Source organism: Hakea prostrata, chromosome 1 (genome assembly GCF_041222555.1).
Source record: "Hakea prostrata isolate BN-2017 chromosome 1, UWA_Hpros_2, whole genome shotgun sequence".
Lineage (NCBI taxonomy): Eukaryota > Viridiplantae > Streptophyta > Magnoliopsida > Proteales > Proteaceae > Hakea > Hakea prostrata.
This window is the reverse complement of record NC_142600.1, coordinates 21397595-21421044: the sequence shown is the minus strand read 5'-3', so window position 1 is coordinate 21421044 and position 23450 is coordinate 21397595. Positions and strand designations below refer to the sequence as shown.

General features: G+C 38.3%; 3 protein-coding genes across 3 annotated transcripts in view; 1 reads left to right on the top strand and 2 right to left on the bottom strand.

The window, feature by feature from the left end:
- The window catches only part of LOC149028239 (polyadenylation and cleavage factor homolog 4-like), a 38932-nt gene extending 33459 nt beyond the window's left edge, over positions 1–5473 (top strand). The window contains exons 4-6 of the mRNA XM_089169528.1: positions 17–445; positions 1652–3490; positions 4440–5473. Coding sequence (XP_089025654.1) covers positions 17–445; positions 1652–3469 — 2247 coding nt within the window. The 3' untranslated portion in view covers positions 3470–3490; positions 4440–5473. The remainder of the gene's footprint in view (positions 1–16; positions 446–1651; positions 3491–4439) is intronic.
- Positions 5474–15157: 9684 nt separating this feature from the next.
- On the bottom strand, positions 15158–17720 carry LOC149028238 (O-Glycosyl hydrolases family 17 protein). The gene is made up of 2 exons (XM_089148022.1): positions 17347–17720; positions 15158–16259 (listed from the first exon to the last, which is right to left on the bottom strand). The coding sequence occupies exons 1-2, from the start codon at positions 17718–17720 to the stop codon at positions 15158–15160; spliced, it is 1476 nt and encodes a 491-aa protein (XP_089004148.1).
- A 2011-nt stretch (positions 17721–19731) lies between these two features.
- Positions 19732–20563, bottom strand: LOC149028237 (putative phytosulfokines 6). Its single transcript, XM_089148008.1, has 3 exons — positions 20332–20563; positions 20143–20222; positions 19732–20029 (listed from the first exon to the last, which is right to left on the bottom strand). The coding sequence occupies exons 1-3, from the start codon at positions 20432–20434 to the stop codon at positions 19922–19924; spliced, it is 291 nt and encodes a 96-aa protein (XP_089004134.1). The 5' UTR covers positions 20435–20563; the 3' UTR covers positions 19732–19921.
- Between the last annotated feature and the right edge of the window lie 2887 nt (positions 20564–23450).

Sequence of the window (23450 nt, the reverse complement as noted above, 5' to 3'; positions counted from 1 at the left end):
CCCCCTTTTTTTGCAGAACTCTCAGCGTTCCCAAAGAGAAGTGTCAAGTAAGCCTGTTCAAAGGAAAACTAGTGCAGTGAATGGAGAGTATGAATATGGTTCTGATATTTTGAAGAGTTCAGACATGGGAACAGGGAGTGATAAACTTAGCGAGCTGGAACTCGACAAGACTTGGTATGGAGTTGGAAGCACTGGCATGGACTCAGTTGTTGACCAAAGAAGTGGGTCTGATGCAGAGCGTGGATCTGCAAATTACCGAGCATCTAAATCTGCTCAAGCTGTTGCTCAGCTACCACCGACACTGAGCACTGCAAAGAAAAATAGCAGAGGGGTAGCTAGAAATTGGAAATGCTCTGAGGAAGAAGAATACACGTGGGATGATATGAACTTCAGAATAATGGATCATGGAGCCTGTGATAATACGTCCAATGATTCAGAAAAGCTGGTAAGCTTGCAAAGGTTGGAAAAAGGAAAAGAAAAAAAAAGAGGTTTAGGGGGGGGGGGACCTTTGGAACTGGGTTGATGCTGATGATAACCCTCTGATGTCTGTTGTCATATGTTATTCTCACTTTTGGAGCTGAACTCTTGTTGCTTTTGCATCCACCCTGTAGTCTCTTATTTATTTATTTTGTTGTTTGTTAGTTGTTATTTATTTATTTATTTATTTTGGGTTTTTTTTTGGGTGGGGGTGGTTGGTGATAGTGCCAACTTGTGTTCCAGACGGTGTGCTTGTTGGGACAAGGGCCTGAAGTGCGCATGACATGGGACTCATGTATCCCTTGAGTAAGTATGTCAATGACATAGATGTTACAGGTACCTAAGCCTAGAGGCCTTCCAGAATGGGCAAGGTGTTCATTCACCTACTTTTTTTCCACTTGGCAGTCACATCAGTTGTGTTTAATTTTTTTTAATGCTATTATTGTTCAATTTATTGCAGTTTATTTTACCATTAGGTGGTTAAAATTGAAAAACTAAGTGTAGTTAATCCCAAAAGTTGTTGTAATTGGAAATGGATACTTCTTTGATTACGTTTTGCTTGTCTTAATGAGTTGTATCGTTCTTGTTGATTGGTGAAGGCTTTATCTCTCCTTTTCAGTCTCTATCGTATCGGATCTCTTGGTAGACTAAAGATTATCATAAGCTGTTTTAATGTATGGTATCCCTAAATTAAACATGTTTTATACACATTTGACCAATTAGTCCCTGCCTAGCTTGCCTCCTGGCAAACACCTTGAGCCCAGCTGACATGACAAAAATGGGTATGCATATTGGATCAGTGTCGATGTGCACCCGTAATTGACACACCTGGATATAGCCATTCCATTTTTAAGATATATATATCTTTTCATTTGAAGCACTAATTGTGTAAACATTAGTAGATTACTGCCAATGTTGAATGGTGTATCTAAAAACATACCAAGGATTAATAAGAACCCATTGCAATATTCTAGTGACATGCATGTTGTTTTTCTCCGTGATGTCGTCTTTAATATAGATCAGCCATTGCCATGTCTTGAAATTTTGAGATAATAGGATATAGTTATTGATTGTTAGCTATTTCGTTGTATAGTATTGCTTTATTGAATCACATTTTCATGTGCAGAATGTCTTTACATGACCTTGCTTATTGAATCACCCTTTCCATGTGCAGGAGGCAGAACACCTTCCACGACCTCGTGATCATGATATTGGGTCTAGGGTTAATAGAGAAGCTACCTCGGACTCAAAATCCGTTACACAAAGAGGGCAAGCAACATCAGGACATCGAGAATCTCCAGCATGGTCATTGCAAGAATCATACCTCTTTGATACCAATACAAGCCAATTTTCAATGGTTTCAGGTGCTTCAGATTCTCAGATAAGTTCATCTTTGACCAGAGCCGGGCTTTGTTCCCAGATGGTTCCATTGTCAGCATCTACTGGAGTTTTAGGGCAGCAACAGCGTCTTTCTCCAGGTGCTGCATCCCCTTCCAGACAGTCTTCAATTCACCAGTATCCCCAATCACGTAATTTGTCTGAGCAAGACCGTCTGCAGGTACTATCTCAGCTTGCAGGATTATTGAATCAAGTACCTCAAGAGTCTTCCCATATACCCATTAATCAGATCGGAAATTCTCTAAACTTACAGTTAAATAAATCAACTCCTCCCCAAGATCTACGAACGCCATCTTCTGTGATTCCTTTTCCTCAACTAAAGCCTCCTACCCCTTCATTACAGCAGCCACAGGCAGGTCCAATGCTGTCTCAGTTTTCTGGTCAGTCACACAAGCAAGTGCATGAAGACCAAACTCTAACAACTGGGTCTTGCACTGCTGATCGAGTTGGAGAACTAGACCCTAGCAGTTTATTGAGTGAAATTTTGAGAAATGGATTACTCGCAAAGAACTTAGGTACCTGTGAGCTCCCCAACCTTAACTTGCAGGAGCTGGGATCATTGCCATTAAATAGGAATATACAGCCATCTTATCCAGTTGGACCTCCCGTTGTACAGCATGCTGCATCGTCAATTCCCATGGTCTCAGAAGCTTCTCTATTGGCTTCGGCTGCCCATGGGAATGCATCAAGTATATCAACACACCCTCAGAAGACAACTGTAAAGCCATCTCTGTCTTCATCTATTGGAGGTAGCACATTAGTCCAGATTTCAAGTGTAACTCATGCTGCTCCTAAGTCTCTCTCATGTCTTTTGAGTTCACTAGTTTCCAAAGGATTAATATCTGCTGCAACAACAGAGTCACCAACTGTCTCTGCTACCCAATCTCTGAGTCAAAAGCAAACTCAGAACCTGAGCACTGGCCCAATCATCAGTAGCTCCATGCTCGTTTCCTCGGGTCCAGCTGCTGCAGACATCCTTTCATCTACTGGAAATGAGCTTCCTGTTACAGAATCTTGCTTGAAGACCACAACTAGCTTGTCTCAGGGCACCACAACTGGGTCCAAGTGCCTTATAGGTGTTGAGTTCAAGCCAGAGATTCTCCGAGTATCACATCCATCAGTTATCAGTGGCCTCTTCAATGACTTCCCCTACCATTGTGAGATCTGTGGTCTTCAAATTAAACTTCAGGAGAGATTCAATGAACATAAGGAGTGGCATGCGTCAAAGAAAACTGAACTAGGTAGTTGTGGCATGGTTTCAAGGAAATGGTATGCAAATTTGGGTGACTGGGTTGCCAGGAACAGAGGGGAAACATCTGGACCTACATCAGCTGCTTCAACTGAAGTTTCAGCAAAGGCATTGGAGGAGAGTGAACAAGCAATCCCCGCTGATGAAAGCCAATGTGTGTGTGTATTATGTGGGGAGCCTTTTGAGGATTATTACAATTTTTTAAGAGATGAATGGATGTTCAAAGGAGCAGTGTATATGACCCTCCCAGCTACAAAGGCCGAAGGAGGAACTACTGATGAGAGTTCTGCTCAGTGTCCCATTGTGCACGCGAACTGTATTTCACAAAGTGCACATGATTTGTGATGGACTGAGCGTGTGAAACTGGTAAGGTTCTATTCCTTGGAAAGAGGTATCGATATATCTGACCTTTCTTGATGTAGTTGTGTTTCATGGGTGTGGTGTACTTCATTTTCAGTGGTGCACAAGAATATCTCATCCTACTGGATAATTTTAATCCATCTACCTGTACTTTTTAATCCCTAGGAGTTAACCAAGCTTGTTCTGTTGGGTCCCATGTATTCAAGTTCCTGATCATCTGTCTTAACCATTAAGTCTCTGTAGGTCTCGGTTCAGATGAGGGTGCAATGTTGCTTTTCTTTTGGGTAATGAACTTAGTTAAATGCCCTTTTTTCATTAATCCATTCCCATCATCTGCCCCAGAATGTCTTTCTATAAAATTGTTGTAGCTGTTATTTGATAATCTCTTACTATGTGTGGACAATTCTCTCGTGTTTAATTTTTGGGAGGCTAGATTATGGTCCTTGGAGGGATAGAAATTTAGATTGCTTCCATACTGTCCAGGGAAAGCCTTCAATAGATTGGGGACAAGACTCATTACCTTCGACCCAATCAGTCAGCCAGTCAGGATAAAGCTTCATTAAAAGTCAGTTATGGTTAGAATCTTCATGGTTGTCATTTTTTTCTCTCCTGTTGCTCATACTTTTCTTATGGAACTGTTGTCTAAATTATTACCGTGTGCCAAGAGTGATAAACTAGAAATTTTCATTATAATGCTGTGAACAATAATACTGCTACGGACACTGATCAGGTTCCAGCTAGTTGTTTCTATTTTTGTTTGTTGGTCTTGAAAACAAGAGATTAAGTAATGCTGCTTTGGCTGCAATAGGTACTCGTGTTGGTATTCTCTTACTTCATGGGTAGTTGTAATGCATGTCCCTCCAATTTCTTCATCCCATGGGGATGAGCTGCTTGCTTCTTGGGCGAATCTTATATCCCAGATGTTGATGGTCTTGTGTTTGGTTTTGTCTTGCAGGAACAGCCAGATGAATGATGTTTCAAAGTGACGAATTCGATTCATTGTAACTAGGGTATGGTGAATAAATTGTCGCAGGATATCCATTTTTTACCCTTTGTTCATCAAGCAATTTGGCTCGTGTTTAATTAACCACCCCTCCCACCCTCAGGGGACGTTGCTTGGGTGCTACGCAATAAATGTGCAGCACCTACAACGAACGGTTGAGATCGACATTTCAACCGTCTATTTTCAAAAAGTACGTTTTCACACTTCCATGAAACAACTGGTTGAGATCTCGTTCTCAACTGTTCGTAGCACTGAAGTCAAGCCCCCCTCCCCCACCCCAAAAAGAAAAAAAAGAAAAAAAGAATTTGGCTAGTGCTAGAAAATCGGATTGGGGTCAAGCTGAGCTGCATCACCTCCCTCCCCTCTTTTTCTCTCTTTTCTTCTTGGTTCATCATTTTATATTCTCATATTCTTAAAAGATATAATACAAAATCCATACACACATGGTTCATTGAAAGTCTTTTCTAGTATGATTTCGTGTTATTTATTATTATTTTTTTTATGAGAAGAAAACAAAAGTTAAATTAAAGGCCATCGTAAGGATTACATCTACCAGTCTTAGGGAATTTACTCTATGACTCTACCAGAATTCATATCTGGAGATTCTAAGTTAGTCCTAACTTGTCCATTGGCTTTGTTTACTTCCATGTCTGCCGATTTAACAAAAAAGTTAAATGAGTGGGGGATTGAAAAGTAGAGCATGTAGTTTGTTACTATATCTAGGAGAGTTGTCAAAGTATTGTAAAGGCCACACTGTCTTCGAGGATTTTGGTAAGAGAGACGTGATTCTGTCATTGCTGCACCAAATTTGTGTAAGGGGTATGCTTTCCTTCTTTGCTAATTCTAGTCCGATGTTGATTGCAAAAAGCGCGACTCTAGTCCTGTAACGTACGTCCACACATCATACCTCCACTGTAACTAATCTGCCATTTACACCTACACTTGCACTTCATCCTGTTATCGTTAGAGATTCATTAAATACCCTTGCACAAAATAAAACTGGTGAGTGAATCATGAATAAATCTTTGGAAATGAAGTATACTTGTTGCTCCAAAGTGAACTGGTTAGTAAACGATTGTTGAGTTTCTTCACGCATGTAAGAATTTGAACATGCTAAGTGAAGCTCAGTTACCCAAAAGCAAATATTATTTAGGACTCTAATCTCGTGGGGGAGTTGTTTATTAACTTTTCTCTAAATAAGAAATAACAAGTGATCCTAAAACAAGAAAAAAACCAACGAGTAGCTTCTTTGTCTAGCTGTGTATTAGCTAGGAAAGAAGCACAGAAGTGGAAGAGAGATTCTTTGGTTAAGTGTTGAGTTCTGAGTCCCAAAAGTCCTACCACCCATATCCTCTTGGTCCATTCTCAAGGTGAGAAACTATGCCATAGTGTCTCTGCCTGATCTCCGCATAGTTCACAAACAGTGTCCATGTTCGGCCATTGGGATGAGATAGACTTAATTGGCAATCCTGCATTCAATAGACACCAAAATAAATATTTAAACTTTTGGTGGAGCGGGAGCTTTCAATAGAATTTCCACCAATGTTTAAAGTGTTGCAACTGATTGAGTATTTTTGTCTTTGCAATGCTCACCACCCCAACTTAGTAGAGAACTCACCATTGGAAGAGACTTTTGATACCCACTTATCATTAGAGGATGTTAGCGAAATATGAGAGAGAACGGAAGAAGGAAAATTAAAAGTTGAGAGAAATTCCCTGTTAAATTCAATGTTTTGTAGCATTTGTGCAACCGTGGTTTTTGGTGCCCATGTTCCAAAACCAAAAAGAAGAATTAGTTCCATTCCCAATGTGCTTTTGAACCATTCCTCAAGTTGAGGAATTATATTGCAGATATTGGACCAAGGCCAAGAGCTTGCTTTCTTTCACACTTTGGGGTTGAACAGGGAAGTCGAAAATATCTAGCCTTCAGAGTCAATCCCCAGAGACTGTTGGACTCATTGAGGAGTCGCCACCCCTGTTTGTGGAGCAACGCCATATTAACATCCTCCATTCTTTTAAGGTCCAGTCCTCCAGCAGACTTGGGTTGACAACATTTATCCCAGCTAATGAGATTAAGATGCTTAGCTTTAAGGGGATTACCATGCCAAAATCTTTGGCAAAAAGAATCAAGTTTTCTGCAGAAACTTTTTGGGTAGTGGAAGCATTGCATATGATAAACCGATAAAGGTTGGCATAATAGATTAAATGAGAACCTCTTGGCTTGCATAGGAAAGGGAAAAATCTTTCCAACCAGCAAAATGTATACGGATCTTTTTGTAATAAAAAAATTAAATTCTTAGTCCTAGCGTTGTTGTGAAACAAACTGGTGCACAAATACAAAGCATCTTGTTTCATTTCCAAAATACTCAAGATCGACATGATTAGGATTTTAGCAAAGGCATCCATGTTTCAACTGAAAAAAGCACCACTTTTTTCAAAATTAATTTTCTGCCTTATTACATCGGAGAACAACTCCAATGCAACCTTTATTACGAGAACATCCTCAACTTTCACTCGACATAAGAGAAAAGTGTCATCCGCAAAAAATAGATGCAATATTTCAAGAGTAAAGGGGGCAATTTTATGCCCTTAAACAGGTTCAAATGTCTATACTCCCACAAGTCTCGATAAGACTTCCATGATAAGAAGAAAAATCAATGGACTTAGGGGACATCCTTGACGCAACCCACATGAACCCGAGAACCATTTGAAAGGGCATCCATTCATTTCGATGGAATAGGTAATAGAACTAATAAGCTTTAAAATCAGATTTCACCAATGTTGGTTGAAACCTAAAAAAAAAATGTTAGAGATTACCTTCTACTTTGTTCTATTGTAGGCTTTGGACATATTCAATTTGAAAGCTATGAACCCTCGTTTTCTCCTCTCTTTTGTTTTTCTCCATAAAATGGAAGATTTCATGAGCAATAAAAATATTTTTTGTAATTTGTCTTTTAGGAACAAAAGCTCCCTGAAGAGGTGAGACAAACTTTGCCAACAAGGGTTTGAGTCTATGAGCTAAAGCTTAGCAAGAACTTTATAAATGACATTACACAGACTAATTGGTCGAAAGTCAACCACATAATTCGCATTATCTTTTTTTGGGATGAAACATAACAATGTATGATTTCGTTTTATTTCTTAAAATCTACTCTTGTCAATTGCCTTTGAGTTGTGTGTTTATTCCAGCATCGGATCCATTCCTTGTGGATACATACATTGGTGCATTACTTTGGTCTTGTCTCAAGTGATATCATGTAGTAGAAGGGACAAGGAGAGAGTTCTTAGAGGGTGACCCCACGCTGAGGGAAATGTCATTGCTCTCTAACGGTGGCTTTAAAGATCCTTACAAAGATATTAATTTGGGAGTTAGAAACACATGGAAAAAAGAATAACTACAGTTGCACCTTATAATATAGTGTAATTACCAATTGAACTCTACCAAAAAAAAAAAAAAAAAAACCAACCCCAATTGAACTCTCTTTAGTTTTAACAGTGTTAAAGGAGGTGTTAAGGTTAGATGTGTAATATTTATTTTGTCTAAATATTACTCACCTTTAGAAACATCATATTCAATATAAATATTTTTGTTCTTATATCTTTATCATTTTGGATTTAAAGAGTTGAATCTTAATGAGATAAATAAATTTGGGTTTTTTGAAAAGTATAATAAGAATACCATGTCATCAGTTAGCTAACGGAGCATAACAGAAGAAATCATTAGTAATTTAGACGAAGTTTAAGGTTGAATTGGTAATTTTAAAAAGCATGCTGTTGTTTTCTGTCCTTTTGCACAAACTTGTTGGGAGGTTTCTCCCCTTAGAATTGATATATCTGAATTCTTGGGCTATCTATGCATGACTGGATTAACTTTATACACTCCAAATATAAACACACGAATGAATTGGTGGATACGATTTGGAGTACACTATGTTGGCTTATATGGAAAGCTCGAAATGAATTTGTTTTTGAAGGGAAACAACCTTCGTTAGAAGGATTGATGAATTGTTTTTGGGCATTATATAGTAAAATGCTTTGTGCACACTTGAACCTCTCATGTACATTAAGGGATTAACCACACAATTTCTGGCTCCAACTCACTAGATGTTGATTACCATTTTCAGATTTATGTGGATGGTTCTTGGGACAATCAAAGTAAGAAGGGAGGACGAAGCTGTATTATTTGGGACTAGCATGGAGATTTCCTAACAGCAAATGCACACTTTGGTCTTAGTATGTCAGTAGCTATAGTGGAATTAGAGGCGATACGGGATGGGATTTTATTGGCGCAATCACTTCACATTACCAAGCTAGTTATGTTCTCAGACTGCAAAGGTGCAATTGAGGCCCTCAATGGCCGGAGTCATTCCTTAGATTGGATATGTTGTATGGTTGATGAGATTTTGAGACTTAGGATTCACTTTATTGAGTCTGTGTTGTTTACTTTTACCAGTAGGTCCAAACAAGACATTGTGGTGTTGGTTCCTTCATTATTTTTGCAAAAGTTCCTGCGGCTCAAGCTAGCTTTGCGCCTTGACCTAGATTACATTCAATATCATGCAGATTTTATTGCTCATGGGGCTATAACATTTAAAATCTCTAGAATCTGGTGGAACTACCCCCCGTACTTTATGTTACAAAACTCTTTTATTGCCTCTAGGGATTTTCACTTGGGGAGCTTTATATAAATCTTCTTTTGGACAAAAAAAAAAAAAAAAAAAAAAAAAAAAAGAGCATAAAAGATGAGGTAACAATTAAGTTACAGTATTGAGAACATTAGATTGTAAATCCTATGAAAAAAAATTAATGTAAGTGGAGCCTGAGATAGAAAGACGCTTTTATTATTTGGTCACCGATCTCTTTCCTTCTCTTATTTTCCGTTGCAAAATTAAAGATACAAGTGTTTTTTGGGTAAGAATTAAAAATACAGGTTTGTGGCATTGAACCAAAATACCAGAGGCACTGTATAGACAGACCAATATCAAACAATAAGACACGGAATCGCAAAGTAGTATAATCTTATATCAAAAGCACTTATCCGTATGAAATAGAAGAAGCAAAAATAAAACAACACAAACTCTGACAGGGTGAGTTGAGGCGTACAAACAGTACTTTTCCTTAAGGTATTTGAACGCCTCTTTAAGTGCAAACCGGGTTTGACCTTGGCGTCCTCACTTCTAACTTATAAGATACAACAACTTCCTTTAGATATGAAAGCTAGCACTCCAACAGATTCTAATTGCAAAGGAGATACAAAGATAGTATACAATACAGGAAGGAAAGAAAGCAAAAACAAGAAATTTCACTTTTCAAAACACGAATTTTTCTACTCCAAAAAGCAGAGAGTAAACTTTTGTTTTTAATTTCTCATATATACTCCTAAACTAGTATGGACATCTATATAAGAGAGTTGGATCTATTCGTAAGGTCATCTTTGAAGCGAAAGAGTTGTGACTGATCATTCAGTCACATCCCCACAGCAAAACCCAAAAATGGGTTTTCTAGACCATAACCTACGTCTCCAAGTCCCAAGTCCCAAGTCCCATCATAAACATTTAATATTAATTAATTAAGTTTACCAAAAAAAATATTAATTAATTAATATTATATATGTCCCATGACCTGGTTGGACTAAGATCCAGGGACCATGGCCTTAGCCAAGCCCCCCCCCCCCCCCCCCCCCCCCCCCCCCACCCTTTTTTTTTCTCTCCCCCCCACCCCCCCCCCCACAGCAACTAATAATTTGTTTTTTTTCCTTTTTTTTTTTTTTAAGTATTAATATTTTCCCCCCCTCTTTGATTTTATTACTAATAAGACCCTCTTTACAAAATTCTCCCCCTTCCTTATAACGGTGTTAAGTAGCCGTTAAGTTTGAATATGTATGTCCATTTTGTCCTTCATTAAAATTCGAATCAAGCGATACTACCCCATTTATAAACCAGATTAAATGTCAATTTTACCCTAACTTCATTTATTTTGAATTTAAAAATATTGGTTTTCCACCTTCACTAAACATAGTTATTTTGAATTAAAGAAATTGACAAAATTCATTCGATTTGGTTTCCCACCTTCTCCTCTAGCATACGTAGGGAAGGAAACCACAATTTTTTTTTTTTTTTGGGACTGGTGCTTTTTAATATTGGAAGCGAAACGTAACACCTCCCCATGGGAGTTTAGACTTTTAACCGCTTTACTAACCCACCATTGACGAAACCACAAAATCTTGCCAGAGAAGGAATTAACGAAGTAGGTGATATTCAGTTTCCAAATTTGAGTTGAATTCTATCTTCCCTCCTCTTCGGTTTCTATTTTAATTTTATTCAATTATTATTTCTTTATTTTGGTGATTTTTTTTAAGAGTAAAACAGATTATGATTATTTTTTTCTCTACAATTAATTAAGGGTATTACTGTAACTTGACAAAAGGGTAAATAAGTAAAGAGATAAGTAAAAGGGTATTTTGGGATTTCTAAAAAATATGGAGATGCCACATCATCAGTAAACTAACGGAACTTAACAGAAGGGGGGCATTAGTAATTATAGACAAAGTTAAAGGTTGGATTAGTAATTTTGCAAAATACAGGGGATACATTAGTAATAAAATCAAAGTACAGGGGGCAATAGTAATTATCCCTATTTTAAATGATTAATTGCTATATTCCCATGTGTTTATATTTGTTTTATATCAATTTACCCTAATATTATATGAAAATGAATATGTTGCACCCTTTCCTTTAATTTCTATATTTTGGTGATTTTATATATTTCCTATCAAATCCTAATTAAGATTTATTACTTTTGTTTGTACAAATTATCAATCAAATCTGGAGGGGTATTATTGGAAAATTTTGTGAAGAGAGAGAGTCTTAATGGAACCAAGCTGGATTTTATTGTACTCCAGAAAGGAAAGTCTTGTTCATCAAGTTACAATGCACTCTAAAACCTTCATCAAGTCACAAACATGAAGATAAGGATTCCTTGCATGCTTCAGGATTTTATTTCATATTTGGGACTAGATCAAAGAAGGAAAAAGAGAAAAAAAATAATCATATTCAAAGAAGGAAGAGAGAAAAATCTTGTTTTTGAGTGTCTTTATCCAGTTTCGATCAAGCCCTTCATCAGATGGTCATACGGTGTCCTAGGGGTGTCAATTTTCAACCCGAACCGTTGAAACCGGACCGAACCGGTCCGTTATAGTCCGAACCGGACCGAACCGAACCTTAATGGGCTGTGTTTGGGCTGAAGACCCTCAGCCCGAACGGTTTCGGGCTGGGCCGGGGCGTGTGCGGCCCGCTAGCCCGAACCCCAGCCTGTTAATCCGTTTGAATAAATAAAATTTTTTTTTTAAAAAACCCTTATTCCTTACGGTTATGGCGCATTAACTCATTGTTCAACTTCAACCCACCCCACGTTTCATATTCTTGAGAATTTAAATTTTAAATTTCATAATTTTCTTTATTTTAATTTTTAAATTTTACCAAAACGGTAGCAAACCCTATTTGGCTATTTCATTTAATTTTGAAACCTACCGCCTTAGTTTTCTACCAAAAACAAAAAGAACCTAATGCCTTAATTCCTTAATCGGTTAATCCTTACCGTTTCGCCTTCGGTTTCACTTTTGTTGCGGTTTCTTTCCTGTTTCGTGGTTTTCACTTTTACTTTATCTGTTCCTCTTTCACTTTTACCACTCTGCAAATCTATTTCTTATCACGTAATTTTAGTTGAGCCTTCATATAAATCTATTTCATTGGGTGAAGATTGTGGGTTGACCTACACATGATAGAAGAATCTAAATTTTTTATTTTTTGGGGTTGGGGGTGTTTGGATCAAGGCATCAGCTAATGCCATCACTAGATTTACTTGGAGTCTTCTTCCTCTCTCTATCGTAGTTTTTTGTGTGAAGAGTTGAGGAAAAATAAAAATAAGTTTCAATATTGATTTTTAATTTGGTCCAAACCGTTAGCCCAAACCGAATCCAAACCGTTAGCCCAAACCGCTAACCAACCCGAACCCAAACCGCACCAACTGAAACCGCACCGACCGTTATCTTTTAATGGGTGTGTTTGGGCTGGGGGTTTTCAGCCCGACCTTAGCCCAGCTCGACCGCTCCAACCGCTGTTGCACCCTACGGTGTCCAATCGAATTAATTTTTTGAGGAGAGCTTCAAGACTTCTTGATCTTCAAATCCAATGGTGTAATTATGCATTTGAGCTCTCTAAGTCAGTACGATTTGTACGCCAAAACCCTCCTTGGTTGAGTCAGATTAGGAAACTAGAATTGTATCAAACAGAGACTAGCCTATAAATAGGAAAGAAGACTGTAGGAAAAACATTTTTGGAGCTTTGGAGGAGGATAGAGGACAAATTTTGGAGACATTGGTTGACTTTGGAGACTTGGAGCTTGAGAATAAGTTTTTCTTCATCTTCTTTCAATGTTCTTAGATTCTTCTATGATGTTTTTAATTTTTAGAATAAACTAATTTAATTCTCCTATCTTTGAATTTTCACTCCTGAATTCATCAATATAATTTTGATTATTGTTTTCTTTGATTGAGTTTTTCCTTTTGTTCTTAATGCTTTTGATTAATTGGCCACTAATCAACTGATTCGTTAATCATAATGAATTGATAGGGGATTTATGTGTTTAATTCATTGGAATAAATGCCATGAATGACATGTGTGATAGAAATATACTTACATGGTTTGTGTAGTTGTTACATGGGAATCCATAAAGTTTTATGTTTTCATAGTTGTCTTAACCCACATAGAAATATAGTGGGTTATCAATTGAGTAAAAAAAAATTTTGTACAAAGGGGCTAATTAAGCTGGAGATGGGGATATAAATATACCTTAGCAAGAGTCGAACCCATGACCACTTCACTAAAAGGTGTTGGTTTCACCACTAAAATAGGGAAGGGAATCTCAACTATCATTAGCTCCATCCGATGTGAGACTAAACAAATATGGTAAATTAGGTTACCTTGTAAATGCCGAATTGCCAAAATCCAACAATCGGAATCTTCACATCCAGACAAGTCCTATAGAGGTAAGTATCAAGCAAGAGTCCTAAAACAACACTAAGGAGATAGAATTTTAACATTGTTGAAACTTATATAAATAATATAATTGTTTTATTTTGTTTTTTAAAAACCAAAATCCAACAATCCCCCACAAGTTTCAAAATATCAGTAAAATGAGAAAGAGTGTTGTATAAATTTTGACTTAGCAAGACACATCGTTGGAGTTTTCTTCTGGACTTAAACCTACACTAGGTCTGATGAATTACACTACAAAATATGGGTGAAGTCAGACTTCTTAAACTTTTCCTCTTCATCGTAGCCAGCTAGCTCACTATCCATGTCCCACTAGTAGACGTCCGCATCTCTTGAATTATATCAATGTGAGATTCTAGGTCCTATCCCCTTGGTCACTTGAGTGTTAAAGAGTTCGCTTTAAGACTCTTCTCAAGGGCAGCCACACCCTTTACACTCATTTAAGTTAACCGATGTGCACTATAGTTAACACACCCCATGTTTCGTAGGATTGGGCTAATTAAGAGCCCATTGCTCAACCTCTTACATTGTAGTGGTACTACTTTACCATCTAACCAGAACGAGCAAAATAATAGTAGTACTAAACAGGTCCCCTCTGGTATTCTGGTTCTAACAATAATTGTTGGAATTTTAATTTATTTTTAAATTATGTGATTCAAAATATTTTATGCATTTTATAATGAAGGGTTAGAGGTGATGTTATTCCCTTTAGATACCTAAATAGCCAATGAGTAGTTTATGGAAAGTCTTGTTTGAATGGCTAACAAACAAAATGTAAGGGAAAAAACATGGTTTCGGAGGTACCTTGTAGAGATGCCCCTTTATAGGTGTCTCTTCCTCTTCTATACTCGAATAATTAAAAAAAACGATAATAGTCTCTTGTTCTTTTTCGAAGTGTGTTTTATCGATGGGTTCGTGAGTACTACCTTCAGACATTCTTTGCAAGTGGATTCCTGTGGAGTGCTTGCCATTGGAACTAAGGAGTTGTTGTATTTTGGAGGTGAGGACGTCAAGGTCAAATCCAATCTGCACTGTAGGGGACGTTCAAATACCTTAAGGAAAAGTATTGATATGTACGCCTCAACTCATTGTGTTTGAGTCCTTGTTGCTGCTATTGTATTGTTTCTTCTGCGACATACGGATGCATAGTGATGTTATCGATTTTCTCGTTAACTACTACGAAGATATGTGTTCCACTAAATCAGTTTTATGTCATTATTCTATATTCTTAATACTTTCTACCCATCTTGTGATTTCCTACAGTTCGGCCTATAGCACATTGCATTTTCATACATGTGAGGTAGTTCTCCCAATGATAATGGAAAATCAAATCGTAAAGCTCTTGGATTACAAAAAGTTATGCAGAAGTTTAATGGGGCCAGGTGCATGATCATACATGACAGAGTAAGCAATTGCATTAAAGAGTATCTTTGTAGTTGATTTTGGTTCTGAACTCGACAAGTATACATTAATGTAAAGCCTCTGCAACTTTCTGAATCACACACACGAGGAATTAAAACTAGAATGAATCTCATTCTACTTCCTCATATCTACTCTATGATTTCAAAAGGGTTTATTATTTTAAAAACAAAACAAAAAAAAAAAAAAGGTAAGAAATTAAAATATAAGAGTGAGGAAAAAGAAGAAGAACACGACAGGGAACAACAGCTGCAACCTGTGGCCGCTACTATCAATTTGTATTGGAAATAGGCAAGAACCGACAGAAGCATTGTGTTTGGTGATCTTTGCTGTTCCCTTGAAGTCACAAGCTCGCACATCTTGTGCTTGCATTTGGAAGTAGATATTGTAAGCATAAGAGATATGGTCATCAGCATCCAAGTCGCTGCATGAGGATCCATTACCCAGTGGAGTGCAATCAGCCATGGCGCAAGCAAAACCAACATTGTCAGGCAACAGTTTCTTCTTGTCCTGGCTAATGGTTTTGTCATAGGCACACCATTGCTTCTCAAGGTACACCACACCCTTAGCACCCTTCGGCATTTTATCGGCCCCTTTACCTGTGATATCCATTGGAAACTTGGGTTGCCCATCAGCCTTGAATATACCCCAATGCCTCTCAAAGGCACCTGGTGCCACACTCTTGGTGTTCTCATCGAACAAGCCAAAGAGGAAGACATCTTGATAAGCATTCTTTCTCAGGGGTGTACCTTCACCATTCGACCTCTTCTTGAAGAAGCCGTCGTAGAACTTCTGTGCTTCCTTGACATTGGCATGCTTGTGGCAATCGGTAGGCCATCCAATTTCTCCGACGATTATCTTCATGTCACCCATGCCGTGCTTCTTCAAGGACCAAACCAATGTATCATAGTTGGCGTCGAACACATTGGTGTATTGGAGGTTACCGTCTTGGATAGACTTGCCACCTCCATTCATAAAGGCGAAATCCACCGGAAAATTTGGATCTTGGAAGAGACTGAGGAAAGGGTAGATATTTACCAAGAAAGGTGCTTTATTGGCATGAAGGAACTTGGAAATATCAACCATGAGTTTTCTTATATCTTTACGGAAGTCGCCGGTGGAAGGCTTGGAAGAAGAAGATTCATAGACATCGGCATTGGAGGGGATGGTGGCTTTGATCTTGTCACCAACCCCAGCTTCATCAAGGGCCTTCTGTATGTTCTTTAGGGTAGGAAACACGGTCTTCATATTGCTTCCATTGTAACTCTTCAAGAAGGGTTCATTCCCCACTGCTACATACCTGTTTTTCACATTGCCTTTGTTCAGCATATATGCATGCATTCAAAAAGGCTGAAGCAGATGAACTGATCTAGTTCTTCAGCATGTAACAGTGATCAAAGGGAATTCACCTTGTGCTATTTTTGCCATTATTTATTAGTGGAAATACGAAAAACGTACATTTCAATATTGAGAATGCCACCCTCCATAGGAAGAAAAACAAAAAAAGGACTTTCACACACTTGGTCAGTTATGAGGTTTGAAAGGTATGCAATGGTCATTTAATGTATATTTGTGAGATGGAGTCCGGATCATCTCCCCCTCCTCCACTCTTTACACTTCTCGACTACAAAATTATGTTAGACTCACAAATTAAAAATAACAAAACAATTTAAGAGAGATGGGAACACAATGGTATTCCCCGTATTCGTGGTCGGCAAGCGTCCGAGGAGCTCAAAGTGCTCCCCATCAGGTCACTGATCCAGATTCTGTGAGATGGAACTACTCAGACATGTTAGATGATTGCCCCTCATTCCATTTGTTTCCATAATTTTCCTCCACCCTTAACAAATGGTGGAGATAAGATTAGGTATCTTTCATGCATATTAGAGTTAATCTGAGAGTAACTCCAATAAATGATAAGTTACGAGAAAATCATTTAAAGTGGTATGATCATATTCAAGAGAGCCTTTTAATTGCCCCTGTACAGAAAACTAATATACTTCATATTGAATGATGTACAAGAACTAAGAACAAACCTAAGATAACCTTAAAAGAAGTGGTGAAAGAAGATATGTATAGTTTAGGCATTGTATTTAGCATGGTCTCAAACAAAGCTAATTGAAAAGCAGAAGCCAACCCTATTTCATTGGGACAGGGCTGTTATTGTCGTTGTTGTTGTTATATCTCTCATGCATGCGATTACATTCTCCTACGTCATAGGGTGGAAGAAAAAAAACACTTTTTCCCATTTCTAAAAAGATAACAGAGAAGAATACATATGATTATAAATCGAACAAATCGAAGTGATGCAGTAGGAGAAGGGAAGAAAATATTGAGTCTTGATAATGGAATTTTTTTGGGTTAGAATTGATAATGGAATTAATTACCTTATATCAACCCCTCCCTTGTCGCTCAAATATGCAGTAATATTCTCCTTGACCCAATCTTTAGCATTCCCATAATCATCGCTGAATCTCGAAAGCTCACCGTTTGGTATGGCAACCATGACTTGAATCCCACTACCTGCTAACGAATTCAAAACCCAGGAATCTGCATCGAACAGCTTCACATGTTTGATGCCATTGTCCTTTAGCATGTTAACCACCACTTTAGGATCCACAGGTTGAGCCATCATCGTTCCCCAGTTCACACCTATACCATCTGCAACACCACCCCAAACCACCACCATTGCCACCACCACCACCACAACCCATCTCCTCAGTTCTTCATTCCTGTAATTAATGGTCCGAACTCGAATCATGGTTCGAGCTCGTTCCTTACAGATGGAGAACACGTACGATTTGGAGGATGGAACGCAAAAACAGAACACAAAAGTTTTCAATTCTCTCTTCTGTTTCTATTATCTGTTATCTATTTCTGTCATATAAATAAAAAAACACACACACATGAAGAATCTATATTCTACAAGAAACAGAGGAAGGATTTCTGAGACCCATTAATCCAATTTCCATATTAAGACAAGCTGAAACGAATTCATAATCTCTATCAACCAATCCTCCGGATCTTCTGGACATAACAAATTAAAGTCACACGCACACAAACAATATTGAATGGACGAGATGGAAGGAGAGTGCCTCGTGGTCTTTAAAAACTAGCCCAGATCATGAGCTCCACATATATGTAGAGTTCCTCGACATTTAAGGTTCATGACTCTTATTTTCTCCATTTTTTTTCCAATTTAATTTTACAAATGCTACTCGATCAGTACTCGCGTCCTTCTCCTGTCTTCTTCTTCGCTGGAAGAATGAACTCCACCGTCCCAACACCCTCTTAATTTCCTCCTACCCGTACAAATGTACCTAAGTCAAGAGGAAAAGCAAAACGGTCAAACAAGTCAAATCTGAGTATTTTAGGCTAATCCAAAACGTTTTACTTATTTAAGTAAGGGCAGTAATTAACGTTAAAATGGTCATGGCAGGACTAGTCAAGGTTCCCTGATCAGTGCATTAAGTTTCACAATTACAATTTTAGACGACAAACGACAACAGCTATTTATGAGTCCAAGTCTGAACTGCGAAGAAACTTTGAGACCCAAAAACCATGTGGACCTCTACAGGCTTTGAGGACAAGAGAATGTGAAGCTAAGCCTTCAGTTGGGGGATTGTGTGATTGTGTGGCTTACTGACTATAAGGAGGGGGTTGTGATTGTGTATGCATGCTCTGTCTATATATACTACTCTTTTGGTGGATGCATGAGACGAAGTAAGAATTAACGATTTGATAAAGATGCAAAAGATAAAGATGATTGAATTACTGAAAAAAGATGCAAAGATACGTAACTTGTAGCACGCAGATAGATGATTGAATTAGTGACAATTGAGGGGAGAGAGATACCCACTATGACTATTTTTTAAGTGTTTGGGGACTAATAGAGACAAAGAAAGTAGAAACAACGATGCTTCAAATAGAAGTGAAGAAAGAAAAAGATGAATGGAATGGATGAAATAGAGAGGCGTAACCAGAAGTTCCTATGTGTCATAAATAGTTTGGAATGATTAGAGTGAATTACAGCTGATGTGAAAATTCTTAAGATATAGCCCAGATGATTCTGGATTGGAGCTAGCTAGCTAGCTAGATTATTCCGTTATTGAAGAAGAAGGGATACTTGTTCTGGGACCAGTTCTGAATTTGACCCTTCTGAGACCATTAACCGATAAACCCATTGGGAAAACCCCAGGCAAGATTCTTCCTCTCTCTTCTGGGTGATCCACCCAGTGCGCCACAAAGGTGGCGGTCCCCCATTCCTAGTCACCACCTACTCAAAAGAGTCATGGATGACTCAAACTGATCGACAGAGGTTATTGCCCTCTTTCTTTCTTTTCTCTTCTTTTTATTGATCGACAGAATTTCCTGCTCCATCCATCTCTGCTCGTCAGGAGGTGAAGCTGTACAAGGCGTTGCAGGAACTCTGGTGTGTTTTGAGACTATTCTTCTTCTTCTTCTTCTCTCTCTCTCTCTCTCTCTCTCTCTCTCTCTCTCTCTCTCTCTCTCTCTCCGGAGAGTCTTAGGAGTAAGGAATTTGCCTGCTTGGGTTTCTTTTTCTGTGCCAATATACATTAAATTTAACTAGATGGACAGCTATATGCTGAACTCCATGGCTGACTCTTTACTTCTTTGCATCAGAAATATCTGTTTACAAGCTTAAAGGTTCTGAAGTCTTCACCCCTGTTCTCGTATTAATGCAGAAAATTAATGCAGTTAAGGTCCATGCCAGTGCGTTTCAATACATAAAAGAGTGGAAAAAGTAAAAAGAAGCCAAAAGACAAACGGAGTTCTTCTTTATTTGATGAACTAGTCTGTTCTTTTACAGCAAGAGTAAGAAAGTCTCTAGGGCTTCACACAAGTTTAATCATAGACTACAAGGAGACATGAGATTAGTAGTAAGAGATGCTATGCTACTATATAAAATCACTATGCCTACATTTCTTGCTCTGAAACACCCTAAGGCTTATGGTGCTGGGTATAGATGTAGTCCAAGTGGGCCTCTGAAACCATTCTTCTCTTCAAGCATTCTTCATCTCCGTTACCACAGTGTTCCATACCCATTACCTGTGAAGTTACACAAACCCATGAGTTACAGATTCAGACAAAAAAATAACAGAAAAGATTATATATATATATATATATATACATGGTAGATGCATAGGTAATTCTAAACTGACCTTATTCCATGTATCATCCATTTCTTCTGTTCTCAGAGGACCACTCTCAACAAGCTTATCAACCTTTACCCCTTCCTCACCTATTAACCAAAATCAATCCAGATAAAAAGAAAAACCACATAAATACTTCTAGAGGGAGGAAGATGTATTGATGGGTAGAGTGGTAGACAGAGACAGATAATTGGTTACCTTCTTTTGCTATCAAGAGGCGAGTAGCTACTGTTGAGTAGGAGAAAAGGAGAAATAGGAAGATGAGGGAGAGGTGGAGATAAGAATTAGACCTTTGCCCCATCGTTTCAGCTTCACCCTCCAAGGAGATAGTTCTCAGTGATAGACGGATGGAGAAACAAAGAGAGAGAGAGAGAGAGAGAGAGAGAGAGAGAGGATGGCAAAGATAATGGTGATTGTGGAGGGTGTAGGTGGCAGATATAAATACATGCAATGAGATAGGCACCCCTGAAGGAAGGAAGAGGAGGTGGTTAGAGGTACGCCCACTGAAAGGTAATGGTGATAATGGGCCTAACCCACCACCCCCTATGACCTAAACCCACCAGACCACCATTGCTTATGCTGTTATGCATGTGAAAAAGGACAATGTGTTGCCAACGCGGGTCTCCACTTTATGTTTGAGGAAATGTCACAGAGATAAAGAGAGAGCGTTTTCTGACTTTCTTATGTAGTTCTTATTTAACAGCGTTCAGTACCCAGTAGTCAACCGAATGACCTTAGTGCTGACAGCTGTTGCCAACAACAGGCGTTTTTCTTGGTTGTAGTCACAAACACGGATCCAAAGTGGCCTTCCCTTGTGGAGGAACCTCAAGACAGCAGAAAAGATACCGATCACCACTAACCAAATTCTTACCAATGGTCAAATACCCACCAAGAGCATACGTACGTATATAGAAACCCGAACATCGACAGAGACATAAAGAAATGTACAACATCCATCATGGAGGAATCATATGCTTCGATCTCCTCAGTTTTGAACCCTCTGCTTTTCTCCATTCTCATGCATCCATGTTTAATTCGTGTTTTGCGTAACTTGTAGTGGAAAACAAGAATGGTGTTATTTATGAACAGATTAGGGTATCTGTTGAGATAAACCAGAAAGATTTGAACACATGCTTCTCTTTAGGGGTGCTTGGGTTATACTTATATATTCTCCTCCATTAACTGATCAATATAAAAATCCCTCCTTTTTCAGTTGGGTTCTGTGGAGAATATTCTGTCCTTACAACAATATATTTTCTGAATCTCTTTAAGAGATGAGCTTGGAAGGAATAATAATGGCAGCAGGTCATGTCTGCTCATCATAGACAAATCTCATTATTTAATAATTCAATTTTGTCAGGGCTTTCCTTATGGTTTATCACTTGTAAACAGTGACACTATTCAATAGTCTACTTTGCAGTAGAAAGTAGAAACTTTCTTTTACTCCATGTTTTTGTCAACAAAAACATTAAAAGTGCTTTGAAAAAGCCCTGATGAACTTCTCTTTTGGGGGCTAGTAAATTTGAATGATTCTCTCTTTCTGGGGCTAGTTTTGGAAAGGAGGTGGGGGACCGATAAGGTAAAGGGAAATACACTATTTACTGATCTTATAAGCTGTGCCTATAAAAGTTCTTAGCAAAGCTTCAAAGTCACAATGGTTAATGCATGTTATTACAGATAAAAAAAAATAATAAGAAGAACACTTGCAGAAGAGATTTGACACTCAATAATTGGTCTTATCAGCCAAGAGTTTGAGAGGAATTTAATAGGGCTTAGAAATGTAGGAATGAAGAATCTTTCACACCATTACTTCATTCTCATTGAGTTGGGGATGGGGACTTCACCTTAATGGGATTTGATATTTTGGGGGGGAATGAGTGGAAGGGATTTCAGGCCAGAATAGGGAAAGAAGAACCACTCTTTCCAACTCATCATGCACCCTTTGATTTTGCTTTAGGGTTTTGTCATTTCTGCCACCCATATAGTCTTTATCTAAGGGAATCTCTTCTAACAACAATGCGAATCCACTCCAATAGTCTCAGCTTCCCCTTTTTAATCAGTCTTTTCTGTAGGACTAGTTTTGAATTTCATGAATGTTTTCCTACTTTTATGTGGGTTGTGGAGTAATTGACACATTATGGCATTTTACAATGTAAGGGTTAGGTTGAAGGTCAGGTCTGGGTCATCCATCATCCATAAATATAATGGGGTGCTTTGGTGTTGGTTGCACCTCCACATCACTGTTTACTTTAATTTGGCAACTTCTTTTCCACAAAAGAAAATAGGGAATGCAACTTCTGATCTTGCATTATTGTTAATTAGGTTCATCATAAATATTTTCTCTCTCTCTCTCTTTCTTTCTTTTTTTTTTTTTTTTGATAAAGGGAGACTTTGTATTAATAGTAAAGGATATGGTACATAAGATATGCTACAAAATTAGTTTCTAAAGAACGAACCTAGGACCGTGCCACTCCTCAGCTACAAAATGCAAGAGCTGATCAAGTAAGGACAGAGGGTCCAACATCAGTTCTTGGTCCATTAAAGCCAAACTAGCTAAGTAGTCCACACAGCTATTTGCCTTCCTAACTGCGACAAAAAATGCATTCTACAAAAAGGTTCATCAAATCGAGGATTTCCTCTATGATGTGCAAGGTCCCCCAATGAGGACGGTAAACACCCAGAAGAGTCTGTATTGCCACTTGAGAGACCAATTGCACCAAAACTTTGGTGCAACCATGCTGCCGAGCTTGTTGAAGGCCGCACCGAAAGGCCAAGAATTCAACCTGAACAACACCAACATTTGAGCATGCACTGGCACAGGCAAAGACGATGTTGCCGCTGCAGTTTTGCATCAAAACATTGTAACCACCAATATTACCACGTAGGGATCTATGATCTATCACAGTTGAGGAGAATCCGACCCCATGGAGGAGGTTGCCAATGGTGGGTGGTGGTCCTACTATAGGTGAAGGACAATACCAATACCCTAGTTTGAGAAGAAATGGCGATACCGGGCAATCCGCTACTTTCTAGTTTGAGAAATGAAAAAGCAAGCGAGTCATCTTGGTCACAATACAAAAGACATCATGTTCACTCGAGAGGATTGATTGACTGATTGACAAAAGACACGATTATTTCTCTCTTGCCAAAGAAAGTAGATTGTGGCTACAAATTAAGCTAAATCGTCTCACGTCATTCAGCAAATAAGATTTTCTCTTATTTCTTTTTATCATGAAACTTCGCAATTTTATATATATATTAGGGGTCAAGGTTATTACATTTACCATGAGGAAGAGGTGTTGGTCATTACAAACTAA